This window comes from Microtus pennsylvanicus, chromosome 3 (assembly GCF_037038515.1).
Source record: "Microtus pennsylvanicus isolate mMicPen1 chromosome 3, mMicPen1.hap1, whole genome shotgun sequence".
NCBI lineage: Eukaryota > Metazoa > Chordata > Mammalia > Rodentia > Cricetidae > Microtus > Microtus pennsylvanicus.
The window spans coordinates 26,024,527-26,044,225 of record NC_134581.1 but is presented as its reverse complement, the minus strand read 5'-3'; the positions used below and the strand labels follow the sequence as shown (position 1 = coordinate 26,044,225).

Here is a 19,699-nt window from a genome sequence, read left to right as displayed (position 1 = left end):
GAACCCAAGTGATGTATCATAGCAGAAAAGAAGTATTAAATGATAGTCCACAATTCACATGAATCTTGTTCATCTTTCCAGGGATGAACAGTGTTCTAGATAGAAGCTACTCTATTAGCTGGGATCTTACCCCATCCAAGAAGAAAGCCGGGGTAGGAATGATAAACCTCTGTTATTTTAAGCCAATGACATTGTGAGGTCATTTTCTGCTGCAGCATAACCTGGCTGAGCATCTGTACTGATAATTCACAGGCACAAATGATGTAGGTAACTGTGTTTTCCATTTTGCCATCTACATGCCTGAGGTCTGAAGGCCTTGAGAATAGAAACTTGGATTTCCAGGTGGAACAAGTTGGGCTTCGGTTAACAGGTAGGTAGCCAGACTCTTGGGGTCGAGTCATGGACACCTGTTTAGTTTCTCGCTATCTTGGAAAAGGCCATGGTAGGGAAAAGCCTTCTCTCAATGAAAGACAGTGGTATGGCAGTTGCTTAAGTGGTCTCCAAGGAATAATCATATTCAGAGAGAGAGACCACTGCCCACACCATCATGATAAATCAGTGTGTATAGCCCTGTGCTGATTTCCTATAGATTAGAAAATTAATCTGACCCTCAACCTAATGAAGCAAAGCGCTATGAGATAAAACTTTGGAAAGACAAAGGGGCTGCTACTCTAACCCAGGAAACACCACACACGATGGCTTCCTAGATGTGTGGGATGCTGAGGGCGTCAGAGCCTCTGATGGTGATTCTTTGGACAAGCTCTGCTGAGCTGCAACCTATCACAGAAAACCATGGACTCTCTTCCTTCCTCAATGCTCTTCTGCAGTTCCTTTCAACATGTCTGCCTTCCTAAGAAACAGAATGATTAGGTATTTGTGTTCTAGATGGTTCTATATTACTTTAAGGGTCACACAGCATTTAGACAAAACAAAAACATTTATTGAAGTATTCCATGTCTGAATGAATCCCCTGGCTCACCAGTACATGAATCTAGAGAACATAGGGTTGGGCTATCCCACCCTGCACCGGCTTTGGGAGCTCTGGATTTTAATAGCATGCTCATACTCTGTGGCCTTTCCTTCAATAGGACCTGTCCTGGGAACTCTCGACTTACAAACAAAATAGCCGCCTTTGGCATTGTGTTCAGGAAGTGGCGGCCAGCTGCCAGGAGCCCTTGATCCTCTGAGGAACAGCCTGGCCTCCGAGTTACAAAGGGCATATGCACCACCAAGTACTTTCTATTTCATATAATATGTAGTGACATAGGGTCACAGCAGGGAACCTTTGCTTGGGCCATTGTTAATGCCAGATTTGATTTGGCTGAGAGCTTTTCCTGAGGGCTGCTTCTTGCATGTCATCCTCAACGCTGTGCTGTGACATTTCACATCTGGAAAGACTGGTCCCGAGACAGGACCTTCATTTGAATTCCTGAAGTTGGGAAAGTTGACCACCTCTGCTAAGAACCCTGGCTTCATGTGGAGCCTGGAAGATGGGAATCAGCTTAGGCTGTATCTGGCCCACAATCTGGAGGAGACAGAGGTTCCGGGAGCAGCACTCTGCTGTTCCAAGGCAGAATGGAAGCATCACCCATGGCTAAATCTCAAGAAGCAAATGCCTGCCATGCAGTGTTTCTACAGGTCCATCTCAAGTGCTGCCGCATCAGGTGCCTTTGGACGTCAGCAAGCATCAGCTACCACCCTCTTTCCCTGAATAGGAATTCACTCACTGCACCTCTTGGGCAGCCAACCTGGCTGGGTCACCGTCCAACCACACTAACACAGAGGACGCTGCAGAGCCCCAGCTCCTACAGAAGCAACTTAGTACTGGGTAAGGGAACTGGTGACTAGTGACTGAAGGGACGGGCTTGAGAGAGAAGAGCAAAGAATTGGGAATGAGAAGAAACAAGGGAAAGGGACAAAGCGGGAGGCAGAGCGTCAGGAGAACTGAGAGGAGACTGGAATGTGGGGTTCCACGGGTGAATGCCAGCATTGTCCCGTAAATGTCCCCTTGCTCCGGGGTTTCTGGCTTAGGGTGTAGCCCCTGTCACCCACTTAGATACTGAGGCTAGTGCCTTAGATCCCTTCTTTCTTCCTTCCAACAGCTAACCACTCATTAGAATCTTGCTGATTTTGCTTCTTAGTTATCCTAAATTCATCTCTGCTGCCACTCCTCCGGTTCTGTTGCATAGACTATGGTAATAACGTCCCAATTGCTCTCTCCAAAGCCAATAAAGATTTGTAGGATGAAAAGTGCATGAAGGCTGGGGTTTAAAGTGTCAGGAGTTCTCTACCTGGGAACCCAGCAAGCAGCCTTTCTCCCATCTACTGAAAACACAGATGTCTGTCAGCAGCAACCACGCTATCCACAAGAGTCAGACAGTTCCATCCAGCCTCTGTGTGGGGCATGACCCAACTCCTACCTTTTCCTTAGATCCCAGAGAACCTGACTTCTGATGTTCTACCCTTTGCTTCTGCCTTGTTTTGCTGTACTCTACTCTAGGCCAATCAGAATTAAGTCTTCTGACCTGAGGAATGAATCAACTGGCTACCATGGTTACTGGGCAGGGAATCCCATAAGAGTGGTAGGCAGTGCTACTGGGGAAGTGGGTTGAGAGAAACAGCCTTGTCTCATCCAAAGGCCAACTCCCAGGTCAGAGGAAGCACACGTGGAGAAACTGTCTCCCCAGCTGTGTTAGCCTAAGGAGGCTAATGGTCCAGATGGAGTAAGACAACAGCGCAGTACATGGAGTTTAGCTCCGCTCCTTTTCCCCTCAAAACACTCTCCGCACCCTCTCTATCTCCCACCTCTCCCCAGGAACATTCCAAATCAAGTCACAAGCGTGTGCCCTTGGGCCCTCGATCTTTAACAAGCCGATTCATCATTTCCTTCTAACCCAGAGCAGTTTGGGAAATGACTGTAACCTATGGTGGCCATGTGGGATCAAGTTCACTGACACCCCAGGTGCACAGAGAATGCAAAGGATATTCCTTCCAAGTAAGATGTCAGCTTGCATGGCTTCTGTGAACTAAGTGGAGAAAAGGGAAGGATGGAAGCCTTGTGTGAACATCGCAAATGCCTACATACCCACTTTTGAAATAGTTATTTAAAGCACTATTTCCCCCAATCTACCGAATGCTTCAGAGGGGCAAGCCTGCCCACAGATCTTCCCCAAAAGCCTGGTGATATGATGAACAGAATATGCTGACTAGCCAGGCTTATCTTGGTTCTAAAATATTCACTTGATTCTTTGGGCAAGAATAAAGAGTGAAAAAGATTTCCTAAAGATAGTGGTGGAGGCAACACACTCAACTGTATGCAGAGGGGCCTCACGTTCCTTTTGGAAAGGTGTGGTTACTGCCAAATGCAGCCCACGGTGGGAAGGAGACTTTGCCTCAGCTCCCCACAGCGAGACTGGAGGGTGGCGAGTCCTTGGATATCCCTGCAGAGAACGAAGCAGACATGCTGTGTGTCCAAGTGAGAAGAAGAGCTTCATCGACACAGCAGCAACCAGTTTACAGAGCCGGTAGACTGGCTCCACCTCACGGATATTTCCTTTCTCCTTCACAGACTCGCCGGAGAGTGGCTGTTCAGCTCTAGGGACCAGGCTGGCCACAGTAAATGCTTGCCTAATGACCCTGCCGTTCAGATAGATCTGCTCTCAAACCATATCTCTCGTGCTTTCTATCTATGTCAACTTCGACAGTTTACATACTTAGACGAGTGAATATATTCTCCTTACAGTACGCATGTGAAAGCCAAGTGAAGCATCACAGGCTGAGAATCACGGGATGCACACCATGGGCGTGCAGTAAAGGCAGGCTTGGTCTAAGCCACCTCCCCATGGCATCCTCTTAGCAGCCCAATTTCCTATCAATACTTCCTGGCCTTCCTCCTTTCTAGACGCCCACTCTCCCTCTCCATTAACAATTGCTTCCCTGTCTCCCTTTCTCCTCCATGTGTGTAGTGATATTTTATTGGTGTTTTAGTAAATAAAGCTCGTCTGACGATCAGAGAGTGAAACAACCCCACTGGTCTGCTTTACAGATCAGGTAGTGGTGGCCATTTCTGACTGAGGTAGAGGTAAGAGCCAGTGGCTGGCTGTTTTGCTTTTCTGACCTTCAGGTTGAACTCCAATTTCTGTCTCTGGGTTTTAATTAATCACTCCACACATGCGTGATTATCTTTCTGCACCCACCCCCACCCTACCTGAAGCTGCTCTGCTGTGGACGGCCAGGCACAGCCTCACAGGCCTGCAGCCTGAGCAGCCGCTTAGCCGCAGACACTTGGCTGAGTGTTTTGCTGTTCCTATACTAAAGCCCTTAATCATTCCATTTGCATCAGGCCTTGGAAATTATGTAGCTGCTTGGTGGAGATGAGCCAAGTGTTTTCGCAGGTGTCTGGCTCCTCTTTTTATAATGGTCTTGAAAGCAAGAAGCTCTCGAGAACCTGGCGTGGCAGAAGGACCTTGAGTGTCACTTGGTTCTGTGTCAGAAACTTTTAACTGAATTTTGCTGTTTAATCCCCATCCTACCAGTGCAGAATTTCCGGAAGCTCTGTCATGCTATTTGCCTAAAGCCACATGACTGGCAAGCTGACTCTGAATCAGTTGTGCTTGAGGCCAAAAGCTGAATTTTCTGACCCTTCTGCCCTAAGCAAATATCCCTCCAGGAGGGCTGATGCAGGTTGGGAAGGCTGGGTTTTTCTTCCCCTCCTCGGTCTAATTAGATAAACTTCATTTGCATGTATCACTGGAAAGCTATTAATTGAACAAATTCTCCAAAGGAAAGCATACCGCATAATTTCTGAAGGGATTTCTCGGAGTATGTCTCCCGGTCGCAGCCCTTGCCGATGTAATTAGTCTGCAGTTCGGCGGTGACCTGGAGAGAAGACACGGCGCCATCGCACGTCTCCAGGTGGATGCTGGGGAACAAGGGCACACTCCCCGAGCCAGGCTGGTACTCAATCCGTTTGGTCCAGTCTGAAATAAACAAGAAGATTAAATCAGTTACAGTCTGTCCTGCTAGGCCACTTGTTTTGAAAAGACGAATTCGTTCCAATAAATCATTTGTTTCAACAAATAGATTAGCCAACAGTCTGAGGATAATGGAAATTTTACATTTGCCGCATTAAAGATCTCACCCCGCCCTAAGGAAACAGCAGGTGAACCAGAGGCTGTTTCCAGCTGCTCGGAGCCACAGAAGACTACACGGAGTATATCTATGTATGCACCTTGGTCAGCCACAGAAGACTACACGGAGTACATCTATGTATGCACCTTGGTCAGCCACAGAAGACTACACGGAGTACATCTATGTATGCACCTTGGTCAGCCACAGAAGACTACACGGAGTACATCTATGTATGCACCTTGGTCAGCCACAGAAGACTACACGGAGTACATCTATGTATGCCCCTTGGTCATCTACCTGCTTCTCAGTTCACAATGCATTGTGGGGAGAACAGAATGAGGCCCAGAATTAAAAGCCATCAGTGGTGCACGGAAAAGGCAGAAAGAAAAGCACGCGCACATCTCATCCAAGTATTGCAAGGAGACAAAGTCACTTGACCTTGAAGATGCCTGGCATTTGCTGGTGGAAGTGAATGGGGAGCACTTGGAGCTTGTGTGTCACTGTGCAATGGTGGGAGGAGGATCTCACAGGGACGGAAAGTGGGACCAATGGTGTGGGTGGGCTGAGGCCTGCGCTCTCTCCTTTTCCCTTTTATGTGACTTACTGGAGACATTTAGAAAGCCGCATCTTACCCGGTCTTCGCCATTTTATCGCATTCGATGTTTATTAGGAACATATGTGTTTTATTTCCAAACAAAAGGAAGCACGGTCCTCCAAGGCTTACGCAAGGTTACAGGGGAGAGTGGAGGGAATCTCAAACATTCAGAACTGTGAGACTCAAGTCTGGGTGATCGCTCTGTCGTCACGGCTTTTCAGTGGGAAAATAATTGGGAGGTGATAAAGCATTGAAGAGAAGCAAGAGTCACAATCAAAACGGCAGCACAGAAGAACAGAGCAATCACCGAGAATAAACACTGAGCGGGTTCAAGGGGGAATTGATTGACACATAATAGCAGCGATCGAAAGCCAGAGCCAGGGATCCAGGACAAAGCAAGCTTCCTGAGACTGATAATGCATGGTCCCTGGCAGTAGTCAGAGTTCCATAATGCAAGGGTACCTCTGAGAGGCGTCTCACCGCTCTCCACTGTACTCAAAAGCTGCTGCGTGAGTGGAGTCAGTGCAGGATGAAAGCCATGAGTGCCATGAGGTGACCAGTCCCAAGTCCTGGTCCTGCAGAACATCATTAGATGGTGTCCTTTTGCCAACTAGAAATGGAAACGTGTGAAACATCTGATGCCATCTGTATTTGTGGGGCTTTATGTCGGTGTGCAGCCACCGGGCACATTAGTCCCTCATGGGGCCCTGGCATCCATCAAAGAGATGACACATAGAGAAAGCTGGCCTTAGGGACCAGCCAGGTGGCTTCCTTTACTGATGAGCCATTTGCTTGGTGTTTCTACATGCCACATCATGCCACATCATGCAACAGTGAAGGAGTCAGGAGTGAAGGAGAGGGAGGTGATGAATAAGGCTGTGCCGCCTTCAGGAGAAGGGAGGCAAAGTGCCTTTAGATCGAGTGTCCGCAGATGAACTTGAGGCCTGAATGCTAAGGCCTGCTGTGCTCTACTTGGAGTGGTGGCAGCAAGGATCTTGGTTTGACTGGGAGTTGCTGAGCAGGTTCTAAAGGCTTCCAAGCTGAGGTACCACCTCATCAGCACAGCAGAGACTTTAATACAAGTTTACAGAGCTGGAGTGAGGGTCAAGTGTTACAATGTATTCCTGCATATAATGGGGTTCTGATTGAGGTTTCCCAGTTCCAGGTGAGGAATGCCTGTTCCTAGCAGAGCCCTAACATGTTCTAGATAACCATGTAACACAGGTTTAGTTCAGGGCTCCCATGTGAATTGGCTGCCTTCGACAGAGATTATTAAGTCACATCGCGAGTGGAAGTTGCACATCACCGTTCTGAGGGTCAACACCAGGGAATTGACAATGGGAGGTTGGTCTGGTGAGTAGATCTAAACCCACAAGGGAAAATATACCCAATCGCAGCCTCCAGGAGCGGAGACAAAACCATCCTATTACATCCACAAAAACCTCTGCACCCCAACTGGGGTACAAGTCCCCAGTCCATCCCAAGAACAAACCATAGAACAAAGGAAAGGGAAGTTTTTGTCTGAGAATCATGGAATTCTAAGAAGCCATCCACAACTAGCTAGTAATATATCCCAGAGACAGAAAGATTTCTGCAGCTGTGTTAGATCATGCTGTTTACTCTACACGGTATCCCCTTCCTTCCTGCCACATCCTCCATGCATCCTTCTGAGATCTCTTATCTAGGTAGACACCCCCATCATGCTTCTTCACATTCTCATGAGGTATTAGGCCCCGAGTTTGGGAGGTGACTGAACCATGTTGCAGGCCCCTGGTCCAGATACTTTCATCTGGCAGAGGAAAGTGCTCAGAATCTCCAAAGACAGCACACAGAAACTATCCACCTGTGGCTTGTCGTCCTCAGTAACTGTGAATTCCTTAAGAGCAGGGTTGTGATGGTTACTCTTGAATTCTCCACAGCTAGCTCCTTCCACAGCAAATATTTGCCAGGAGGGTCTGGAGAAAGCTAGAGACCTCACTGCCGCATGGCAGCCCATCTCGAGCCCCAGCCAGAGTCCAAAGCCCACCCACAAATGCCTATTGCTGTCCCATCCGCCCCGTCTTCAGTCCTTTAGACCCATCCCTCGACACAGCAGCACAGAACACATTTGCTTTTCTGCTTTTGGGAAAGCATTTGGTCCGTAGCTGACAATGGAGAATCTGTTTCCCTCCAAATAGGACATAGCATCAAGGAGACGGCCTGCTGTAACATGAGGGCAGGGCTCATTGGGGTTTCTCTCCCACTCGGTCCCCTAGCAGTTTAGTACCAGAGAAAATTACACAGAGATCTCCACAAGTTATAAAACTGATTGGCCCATTAGCTCAGGCTTCTTATTAGCTCTTGTAGCTTATATTAACCCATTATTCTTATCAATGTTAGCTACAGGGCTCAGTACCTTTCTCAGTGGGGCAGGTCACATCTTGCTTCTTCTGTGATCTGTGCAGGATCTGGGGATGGATGGGCTTCCTTCTTCCCAGAATACTCCTTTTCTCAATTCCCCACCTCTACTTCCTGTCTGGTTTTCCTGCCTATACTTCCTTCCTGGCTAATGGCCAATCAGTGTTTATTTAAAGCATGATTGACAGAATACAGACAATTTTCCATCACCAGCCTGCTTTCTCCCCTCCCACTCCCTAGTATTCTCTTAGTGAGTTGCAAATGGTTTTGTGAAAGAGACTTTAGTGTGAGTCCAGCCGCATGAACTGACGGTCTTCAAGTGTAAAAGTCCTCCCCTGCATTGACTTTGGTCACAGAGCTCACTCCATTTATCCCATCGGCTTTGAGGCCATCTTTCTAATTTAGAGATCAGAATGGATGAGAAATCCCATCTCAGATATCACAAAAAAGAGAGCAAATAGAGCAGAAACTAAATTGTGACATAAAGCCAGATGAAGACTGGCCCAGCAGCCTCTGGACAGCCCCTTGGTTGGGAGGGCTAGGCCTTCTTCTGGCCAATATGGAAGTCAGGTACAAAAGAGCTTTAAATGTAGCACATTGCCAGTTGCTTTGGGGACCTCACAAGGCTTGTTTTTGAGGATTACGAGGAACAGGCAAAATTGCCACTATTCAGTAAAAGAAATCAATGATGCTTTCCAAGCCAACGTCCGTGAGAGAGTAGGGAGCTTACACAAACATCTCCAACTCCTGCAAGAGGAAGCTGAGGAGAGCCTGAGAGAGACAAAAGGAAGTCATCACATCCAGCCTTTGCCACACGGCATGTCTAGTCCTCCTCTTTGTCTGGCAGGTGAGAGAGCACAGTGTTTAAAAATAGGCCCCTCTGTCCAGCCCTCCTGGTATCAACCCCAGCCCTACCATCTGCTAAGTAACTTCAAGGAAATCATCTGCACATCCAAAGGCTGAGTGGTTTCCATAGATTCGCAACAACTACTCAGAGTTTAGGGAGAGGGAATTGAAAACAGGGTTTTGCACCATCAAACACAGGGGCACTTTTTGAAAGATACGTTACTGTTAAGTTACCACTTATTAAATAATACGCCAGGAAGTGATTATCGGTCAGTTCATCCACCAAACACTTCTACATCGGCACTTTTATTTAATCCTCCCTGGGACCCAGCGTGGGGATGTTATTGCCTTAATTGCACAAATGAGGAGGCTGACAGCTGAAAATTGGTGTGACTTGCCCAGGGCCGCACAACTCTTTTTGCAGAAGTTCCCTGCTGAGCCTGAGAATTCACCAGGAGTTTTTGCAGATTCATTTTTTAAGACCTATTTGCACTGGTTTCTTTTTTTTTCTTTTTCTTTCTTTTTCTTTTTTTTTTTTTTTTTTTTTTTGGTTTTTCGAGACAGGGTTTCTCTGTAGCTTTGGTGCCTGTCCTGGAACTAGCTCTTGTAGACCAGGCTGGCCTTGAACTCCCAGAGATCCACTTGCCTCTGCCTCCCGAGTGCTGGGATTAAAGGCATGCGCCACCACTGCCCGGCTTGCACTGGTTTCTTAAAGGGACAATCCTGTCATTGGAAAAGGACCAAACAGTGTGGCTGGCTTCAGCCTGACTTTGAGGCAGTTGGTAAATTCATGGTCTCTGGATTGATAAGACACCCATGAGGGAAGCGTCAGCGATAACCCTCCATTCTTGGGTTTCATGCACACCCATGCTCAAAACTGAGTCTGTGAAAATGGCCGTCGTTCTCAGTTCTGGCAAATCCCCAGGCTCAATGAGGGAGATTTTGCAAAAGACTTGTGTGGCACTGGGGAAGTCACACGACTTTTCATCTGTGGCTTCATGAGACGTTGGGACCATTCTTATGTAGAAGACTAGAGAAATTTGGACTTGAATCTCAGCTTCTCCAAATGCAGACACGTGGCTTTAGCAAAGCCGCTGTCATTTCACAGCCTCTGTTGCTTCATCTGAAATGATTCCATCTGCTCCTTGGCTGATTACAAGCCTTGAAAGAGGCAGTGCAGCCCAAGGGCCCATCCAGGGACCTCACTGCTGGGTCACAAGCTTCCCAAATGTCTCTGAACATCCTCCCTGTAAACAAATTCTTGTTGATCTGGAAAGGGTCTTAGATGCTGGTTTATAAATTGATTCATTTTTTTTCTTAAGTGAACAGAAAGAAGTCGACTTCCTGCTGTTTTAATAACGAGGCCTAAATTACCCTGCCAGCTTTCTTGAAGATGCGAAGAGAGGCATGGCATTGGGATTTAAACTCCTTTCTGTGGATTAAGGATTTGGAAACATGATGATTTTATTAAAATTCTTGCTAAATTTAGGGCTCACACATTTACTTACTGGGAGACTAGTAACCACCTAAAAACTTCACATTCAGTGCCTCAAGTTGGAAGGAAGCAAGTCAGAGATTTCCAGGAAGCATGGGCTTTGTGGCTTCTCTACCAAGAAACTCAGGTCTTCGTTCCAACCTGGCCTTTGGGGATGTCACAGAAGGATGAAAGGGACAGGCACAGGAAGGCCTAGACAGTCTCCTTACTTTCACTAGCTATGCAAGCCTGGATGCCTCTAGCTTCTCCCAGCCTCAGTTCTTGGCAGTTGAAGGATCATCCGATCTCAGGGAAGATGCTGGAGTCCCATAAACTGGGAATCGGCTGGATATTGGGATAGTGGGGAGTGGGAAGGTGAGAAAGGAGCTTACTGATAGGTTTGAACAGAAATCGTTCAGTGTTTTCCCTAAGAGAAATTTGGTGACTTGGATTTGGGCACCAAGAGTCTCGCTCTGCAACCAGGAGAAGCTACCATGGTACCAAGCATGTGGACATCTTGTGCATCCAGACTGGGACAGTGGGTAAGGAAGGAGTAGGCTTCAGTAGTTACGTGAAAATCAGATGGTGAATGCTGTGAAGACATTTAGATTTCATTTCAGAACCAAGGAGGAGACACAAAGAGGTATTTTCATGTCCTTTCTAAATATACAAAGGGGTGGGACCCTCCATCCGGCACAATTCGGTCAACTTGCAGAGTGTCATCTCTGCATCTTTACTTATCAGCTGCCATACCACTGGCAGGTGACAAGATCTTTCTGTGCCCCTGTTTCTTCTGCAAAATGGGGAGAGATTGCAGCTGTTCTCATGGAGCCTTTGCATACTGAGATGGTACCAGTTAGAAGCTTGGCATGGCTCATGGAATATCACCTATCTATATTAGCTTCTGGAAGCTGGCACCTTCTCCTGAATCCATAGGAATCTGAAGGTAGACTCTGCTATCTTTGCAACCAGCCCCCTGGAAAGGTGAGGAGCTCTAGTCTCAGGTTGGGTCCTAAGAGCCCCACCATGAAGAAGAAGAAGAAGCCTTAGAGAAAGCTGGGCTGGCCAGAGGGTGTGTGACTGCATGAGAACCCTACAGCCTGTCAGAGGCCAGCTGTTGCATTGGATTGATCTGAGCCCTAAACTAGACTTCAAGAAGCATTCCTTGCTTTTCTGAGTTGATTTTCTTTTACTGCCTCATCAGCCACAGTTCTGGGTCCTCCTCTGTCGAGGCAGGAGTTATTGTCACTGAAGAGTCTGGAGTGTGGCAGGGCATGAAATGAGAGCTACTGCTTAAAAGGGCCCCTGCTTGGTTGATTGGCTAGCTGTCACTCTCTTTACAATCTTGATGATTTAAATTCCTAATGATTTTGAAACAACAGGGCCTTGGTTTCCATTCGCACAAATGACATGATTGGTCCTCTTTGCCAGCTTTCATTGGTCACATTCTGTAACCTTTCTAAGCCTTGGTTTCTTCATCTGTAGAATGGGAACACTAAATAACTGTCTTGGAGGTAGGCACCAGAGCATAGCTGCCAAGATGAGGGTTTTGAAGCCAGCCCTGGTGTGATCTCAGCTCTGCTGTTTACTCCTGGGGGCAAGTCATTTCCTTCTCTGTGTGAATTTATTCACACAAACACCTAGTTCAGAGTCAATTATGGTGTTTATATGAGATAATAAATGCCAACCACTTAGCCCTGTGCCTGATATGCATAGGCACATACATTCTGGGTGTCTGAGTGCTAAATTATTTGCCTTTCCCTTTTCCAATTAAAAACAATTACACACAGAAACCATTTAAAAAGAAACACAACACAAACTCTGTGAACTCAATTACAAACATAAGGAGTCCCCTCTCTTACTTTATGACTGACCCTTTGCCATTTGCTATATTTTATTTTAGCAAAGCCATTTTTACTACCTTTTAATTCCTACTAAAAGAGATAATTAACTACCAAAGTAGGGGGGGGTGGCACGGATCTCTGTGCCGAGATCTTTGGTTAAGCCTCAGGCCATGCTCTTGCTGGTCCCTCTGTCTGGGGTTCTGGTTCTTGTCCTTCTGCTCTCAGTTCCTAGTTGACTCTGGGAAGGAAGCTTCTCAGGTTGGCCTTGGTGGAGAGTCTTCACCACCCCCCCACCCATCCCCCACTCCTGAGAAACAGTTAGTTACCTATTTGTTTATGTCCCCGCCCCAATCTAGAGTCAGATCAGTATGTCACACATTGAGTAAGCATTCAAAAATTATCTGCAGGGCTGGAGAGATGGCTCAGCGGTTAAGAGCACTGACTGCTCTTCCAGAGGACCTGGGTTCGATTCCCAGCACCCACATGGCAGCTCACAACTGTCTGAAAATGCAGTTCCATTAGATCTGACACCTTCACACCAACAAACATAATAACGTTAAATAAATAAATAAAAGTTTAAAAAAATTATCTGCAAAATAGGTGGTCATGTGTATTACTCAGGATGCATGCTCACATATGTGCATGCATGTACACATGTGTATGCTGCAATTTTTGCTGCCCAATGCCAGGAGTCTATTACTATCCTTATGGTTTAACATCCCTCTAACTCTGAGTCAGCTGCTAAATGATAGGCTGTCAGGCCTTAAAATGGAAGGGATTCTAGACACCTCCAGTGCTGTGCATGTGTGTATGTGTGCGTGGAGGGGTGAGAGCGTGTACTAAAAACTGCTTTAATGTTAGAAACCTCATTGTGTTCTCAACCATAGTTAGTATCTTTATATATTCCCCATGAAAGGCAGATGAAGTAACTCAAAATTTGTCTTGCTCTGATATTTTCTCCAGCTTCCAGGGAGCAGAGGGGACTTCATCCTGTCCCTGATCAACAACGTGATTACTGGCTCTTCTGTCTTAACCTGCAGATGTCACACCCATCAGCAGATACTTCTAGCTCCTTTCAGTAACGCTGGGAAACTTCAGGCAGCTTCCTGCCCAGAAGCCAGACTTTTACTAGGCCCCCTTTCCTGGCTTGTCACTGTCACCCTGAAGAACTTGTGCCACCAGGTCAGGATGTGCTGCAATGGCTGTCCTTATGTCTGCCTCACCCTGTGGAGTGTGGGGGAAAGGACATCTTCCAGGACAGGCTGCTCACTTGCTCTGTGCCTGGACCCAGGCCCTCACCTGCTTGTTACAGGTCTACCAAGACCAGACCCACAGTACTTCCACAAAGAAATTTCATAGTTTTTCAGTCTCATAATAGCAACAGACTTGGTTGTATCTTTGCCATTCATTCCTGTTTCTAAGAAACTTGCTTCTCTTACTGTTTCATGATGTGCTGGTCCACGGCTGATCATGAGAAACCACAGCCCTTCCCTGAAGATATCTTGAGAAGGTCTGCTTTAAATAGTCCCTATCCAGATTATTTCCTAAAACCTACTTCCAAGGCCCTCAGCCCCAGCTTTAGAGCATCACAACATTTTATGCTGTACATCCAGGGCTCCTTTAGGGACTACTAAACCTGTACTATGCTTTAGGTGGCTTTCAAGGCCAGCGTGTCTTTACTCCAGCCTTATGGCCATCGTTTCTCACCTGGACCAATTCCTATAGTAACCTCTTTACTTCTTGTTGCCCCTCTATCCTACACTAGACAACATTATCCAACTAAAAGCTCCAATTTCTTTTCTGTGACTAGCAAGCCCAGACTTTGCTTTCTCTCCAGAATTTATACACTGCAGAAGTCTCATCATTGTGCTTCTCAGATTTCTGACTGTAGAATGCATGGGATGGTGGCTGGCTTTAAGATCACCCTCCCCCCCCAAAAAAAAACTTTTATAATTCTTCTTTTAACAGCCTCAGAAGATTGCAGTTGAAAAGGGTTTCTTGATGGGGGAGGAGAAGGAATAAGTCATTTGAATTGGTCTTTAAAATGCTCTGAATGCATAAATAGACTTGGAAATCCCAAGTCTAGACAATATTGAGCAAGAAGTCCCCTCACAGTCATGAGCTTTGGCCACAGAGGAAGATCTGAGGAAGATCCACACCTGGTGATTGAACAGGTTCTAAGGGAACTCTGTAGACTGGGCACTGGCAAAGCGATGTAGGACAGCTTATCAAGGGACCCAGAGAGAGGTTTTCCTCCCTTTCTTTCCACCATACAGGGCAGCACATGGGTTATAATCTCATAAGAACCATAGATACCACACAGGGTTATTGTGATATTCTAGAAATGCCTTCCTGCTTCCAGTAAGGCTACACACCCTTGTCCCTATTGATTTGGGGTTAAGGTTCATGATTGGCTTAACTGTAAAACAACAGCAGATAGTTCTGAAGGGAGAGCCTTTACCAGGCTATGAGTAATGTGGAAAAACCCTAAGCCCCTAGTATTCCTTGGTAGAATGCAGTAGAGAGGGCCATTCAGCTGCCGAGGAGGACATTGCTCTCCAGTGTCACTATCAGACTCCGTCAAGATGGATAATGGAAAAGAAAGGATTTCCCAAAGTTGGTACCAGAAATACTACAGAACAATGTGTATAAATGCACCCAGAATTTGGAGTCAGGGCTCCTGCACAAGCTCTCATTTTTCCCCAGTAGGGAACTTCAAAATCTTTGTATGATGGGGTTGTGTTAGTGTCACATAATACTGATGGATGGTGTGGCTTCCGTCCTTCCCTGTCCTGAATGAGACTGCTCACCGGGTACCCCGCTCCTGGATTCTGTGCTGTATATTGTATCTGTATATAGAAAATAGCATGTTCTATTTGGATCACAGGTCTCTGAGCAGAAGTTTCTCTCTTTGGACCTTATGGACATCATAGCTTTGGGAGGTAATCTGAGGGAACCTTTGAAGATCCTAGGGAGAGTATAGATGTATTTTATAGTGATAGAGAAGAGGTCACTGGTGATGAAGAAGAGTCTGCAGAGATTGGATTATTGCCTGTAACTTTGGGTTTGGTTTGTGGCTTGACCAGTGGAGTGTGGGTGGATATGACAGTAGACAGTTCTTTGAAGAGACTTTGTAAGTCAGAGTGTGTTTCCATTCACTCTTGGTGGTTTCTGAATCTACCCAAAGAACTGTATGCACCAGACAGGCTTCTGACTACTGAAGACTCTCGGATGGGAAGATGGAACATAAGCCCAGTCCTCTGGTGATGTGGATCACCGTTGCAGACCAGCGTATGTGCCACACACCCACAGAACACAAATAACATTGAGGGATAAAGAAATCCATGTGAGCTTCGGACACGTGCTGCACAGCATAAATTGGACATTGGCGAATACATTGAGATAGTCCAGGCAAAAGAGTCACCTGGGTTTGATCATGTTAGAGAGAGGAACCTTCTGAATACATCACTGGTGAAGATAACTCTTTAACAAACTCAGAGTCAATACCAAGTTTGAAATCAAGTCTACACTTCCTGGTCCCAGGAGGGATTGCTGGAATGGGTCAATAATCATATGGAGAGAATTCTGGGGGTCGGTAGACTTGGATGGAACTAAACGGTCAAGATCCTAACCCTAGTGGAAATGGATCCAGGTCAAGCTGGCTAAATATTATCGTTGGTCTGATAAGGAGACAGTCTGTAGGGGTCTGAATCAGTAGCTCTGAGGATAGTGATGTGGAATATTTGTAATTATTTAGTGCCAGAATGCTGTGGGGGTCTTATTCTATGGAGTAGGCTCAGCTACATATGACTTAGCTTGTAGCTGCTCTCCTATGGGTTGGAGGTAACAAAATGGGCTACAACCTGTCTCCTTCTGACTTTGCCTCCCCAAACTCCAAGCTTTAAAGGAGACAGATAAGGAATCCCTTTGGGTCCTTCCCTTCAGTTTTCTCCCCACCTTGCTGTGTTCTTGTCTTATAAACTGATATTCAGTTAATAAAAAATACAAGCAGATGCTGACTTGAGTCAGGTTGGGCCTCTTAGTGTCTTCTACCCTTTGATTGCATTGTCTGTCTACCATGTGATTTTCTATTCATTTATCTTTGTGATTGTGTGTGTGTGTGTGTCCTTGTATATTCACGTGGGTGCATGTGCATGGAGAGGTCAGGGGTCAACTACAAGTATCATTCCTTAGACACTACCACTTTGGTTTTTTGTTATTTTTATTTTTAGACAGAGGCTCTTATTGGCATAGATTTTATCGGGTGGATTAGGCTAGCTGGCTAGGGAGCTCCAGGAGTCCACCTGTCTCAGCTTTCCCAGCTCTGGGATTATAAGTGAGTTCCACTAAGTGAAGTTACTAGGTAGCTTTTCACATGGGGTCTGGAGGTTAAACTTAGGTCCTTGTTCTTTCACGACAAGCAGTTTACCAGCTGAGCAATCTCTCCTGGGGACTGTCTGTTTACCTGTGACACGATCAATCATAAATTCCAGAAGAGTGTGGATTGTGTCTATTTTGTTATCATTGAAATCTCAAAGCTTGGGCCAATTTCCAGAACATAGTAAGTTCTCACTAAGCATTTCAGAGATGGGTGCAAGGGCTCATTAGGAAAGGCTCCCTTGCCTCCAGGAATCCCATGGTCTTCTTGCTCAGGGCAAACTTTCCTCACTTTGTGCTCACTGTAGTACTTCTCATTCTAGTACTTCTGAATGGAAGATGATGCCATTCTACTTAAGTGGCTTTCTTTCCATTTTGTTTGTTGCCATTCCAGGATCCATACACCTGTGCACAGACCTTAGGTAGGTTCTGTAGCAGCTCAGATGTGCACCCCAGTCAGAGCAGCCACTGGCCTTCCATGTGCTGGACAAGGGAACCATTCTGGTCTGCACAGACTCCTCAAGCTAGGATGAATGTTCCAGTTCTCCAATAGTGTGCACTCTTGTGAGTGTGGGCGCCACCTCATTCAGAGCCCAGCAGCTCTTTCCTTCCTTTCCTCTGGTTCCATGCCCAGTGGAGGGCAGGTAACAAGCAACAAACCCTGAAGGACCCATATCGTGTTTCGAAAATAAGGCCTTCGGCTTCCCTCTCCCCCACCCTCAGAATCATTCACCTCCACCTTCATACTTCTCCAAAAGTATTGGTTTGATGTCGAAGAGATCCAGACAGTGCAGAGCAGCCCCGATGAAAGATACTCCTCCCAAAGGGGAAATCATTAACTCAGCCAACCAGGGTACTTTCTCATGGATTTATAGAAATGCTTCTCTCTCATGCCCAATAAATATGAACATTTTCCAGGCAATTTTCTTATCTTGGGAAAAATGCATTATTGGTGTAAGATGGAGCATCTGTTCTTTGAGCATAGTTACTTTTATGTCTCTGAATAGCATTTCCAACTGGAGAGGATGACTTTCCATGCATGCATCTTCAGTCCTTTTGAAAAATACCTGGTGTATATTTTGTCACATCCTAGTCATATAAATCTTATTCGTTAAGTTGCACATAACTTCAAAACTTAATTTTACACCAAACTTAATTTTACACAAAAGAACCTTGACTCCAGGTGGCCCAAGAACATGGGACTTAACATTTCACCGGACAGCATTCTCAACTTAGAATCAAATTCTCACATCTTTGGAAAATATGACCCAAATTGCAGTCTACACGGAGACCCCAGTGTGATGCTGAGGGCGGGGGGGGGGGGGGGGGGGGGGGAGTTGTACTGCTGGGTGATGCAGCTTTCTCACTGCAGGGGGCAGCACTGAGTCATCAGCAAAGGTTGGGGGAGGTCCTTGGTAACACATGACTCAAGCTTCACAGCCTTTAGACTTTGGCTTAACCCATGCACTCCTGAGAGAGGAAAAGTGAGAAGACTGTGGAGCAATACTCATGCATACTGATGCACTGAAAAGAAAACTAGACCCATGCTAGTGCCTGCCAATCACTGACCTACAGGACACCGCCGAATGTATTTGCATACTCCTTTGTGACGCAATGTTATGGAGCTGGTGAGGTTCTTTGCTATGGGAGATACATATGCCATGAAGCAAGAAAGAACATAAGGTCCACACGGCTGAATAAAGGAAGAATTCACAATGATGATAATACTGCATTATTAGGTTATGGGTATTTTATTATTACCGTTATCATTAATATTCTTTTATTTTTGTGAAATTGTGTTTATGATTGTGTAATTGTGTGTGTGTGTGTGTGTGTGTGTGTGTGTGTGTGTGAATGAGGTCTCAGGTGTGCCACAGTGCCTGTGGCGATCAAAGGACAACTTCTTGTCACTTTTGCTTGTACCACTTCTGAGGTTTTGCTGCTCTGTCCTCCAGGCTCTCTGGCTTGCAAGCTCCCAGAGACTCTCTCATGTCTACCCTCCATCTCCCTACAGGAACACTAGATTACAAACCTAGGCCCTACCATGTCCCAGTATACGGGTTCTGGAGATTCAGAATCCAGTTCACACTTGCACAGCCCTATCTTTAACTACTGAACCATCTTCCTGCCCAACTGTAGGAAAATTCTGTTGTGGTTATACTCTATAATTTTTTTAATCTTTAAAAAATGATCATAAACCAACTTACTAGACCTGGATGGAGGTGGGGGTTCCTTGGACTTCCCACAGGACAGGGAACCCTGATTGCTTTTTCGGGCTGGGGGGGGGACTTAATTGGGGGAGGGGGAGGGAAATGGGAGGCGGTGGCGGGGAAGAGACAGAAATCTTTAATAAATAAATAAATTAAAATAAATAAATAAATAAACTTAAAAAACTTCTAAAAAAATGATCATAAACTCTATAGCTAAAATAGTAGCATTAAAAGTCACAATGGCCCGAATGCCACTTGCCTTGATGTTTCCTCCAGAATGCAGAGTGTGTAGATTCACCTGAGAGACATCACTCTCCTAAGCCCAGGGGTATCTGCTCTGTCTTTGTCACAAGGCCCGGCCGGCATATGTGAGTGCCACTAATGCAACTCACACAGAGTACTTGGGGATTTGACACTGTAGTTTTTATGCTCAGTTTGGATGCTAGCGAGCTGAAGTTCCAACACCTTAGAGGCTGAGAGGGAGCAACATACTGTCAGCATTTGCTTCTGGCTTGCAGCCTGGAAGAAAAGCTGGTTTGCTCAAGAAGTTCATGGCAGGTGGGGAATCCTGTGTCATCATTCAAGTCTCCTAGCCAGCAGACAAGGCAAGTCCCAGTCCTAGGTCTTTGTGAACTTGGCTACTATTACCTAGGGATTTGGAATCTCAGGCCGGAGACAGATACTGATGTATCTGGGACACAAAGGGTATCAAAACCACCCTGGCATCTGTCCTCCAGCAGACTCCTTGATACTAAAGCCAGACAGGTAAAGCTTGTTTTAAACTGTGCCTAGTGCAAAGTGATTAGGTCACTGTGGCAACACCCTC

The 19,699-nt window shown here is 46.1% G+C and overlaps 1 protein-coding gene across 2 annotated transcripts in view; it reads right to left on the bottom strand.

Annotated features, from left to right (window-relative positions):
- Positions 1-19,699, bottom strand: part of Clstn2 (calsyntenin 2) — a 558,760-nt gene that overhangs the window by 90,625 nt on the left and 448,436 nt on the right. For both annotated transcript variants that reach the window (XM_075964915.1, XM_075964916.1), the window contains exon 6: positions 4,794-4,979. In XM_075964915.1, coding sequence (XP_075821030.1) covers positions 4,794-4,979 — 186 coding nt within the window. The remainder of the gene's footprint in view (positions 1-4,793; positions 4,980-19,699) is intronic.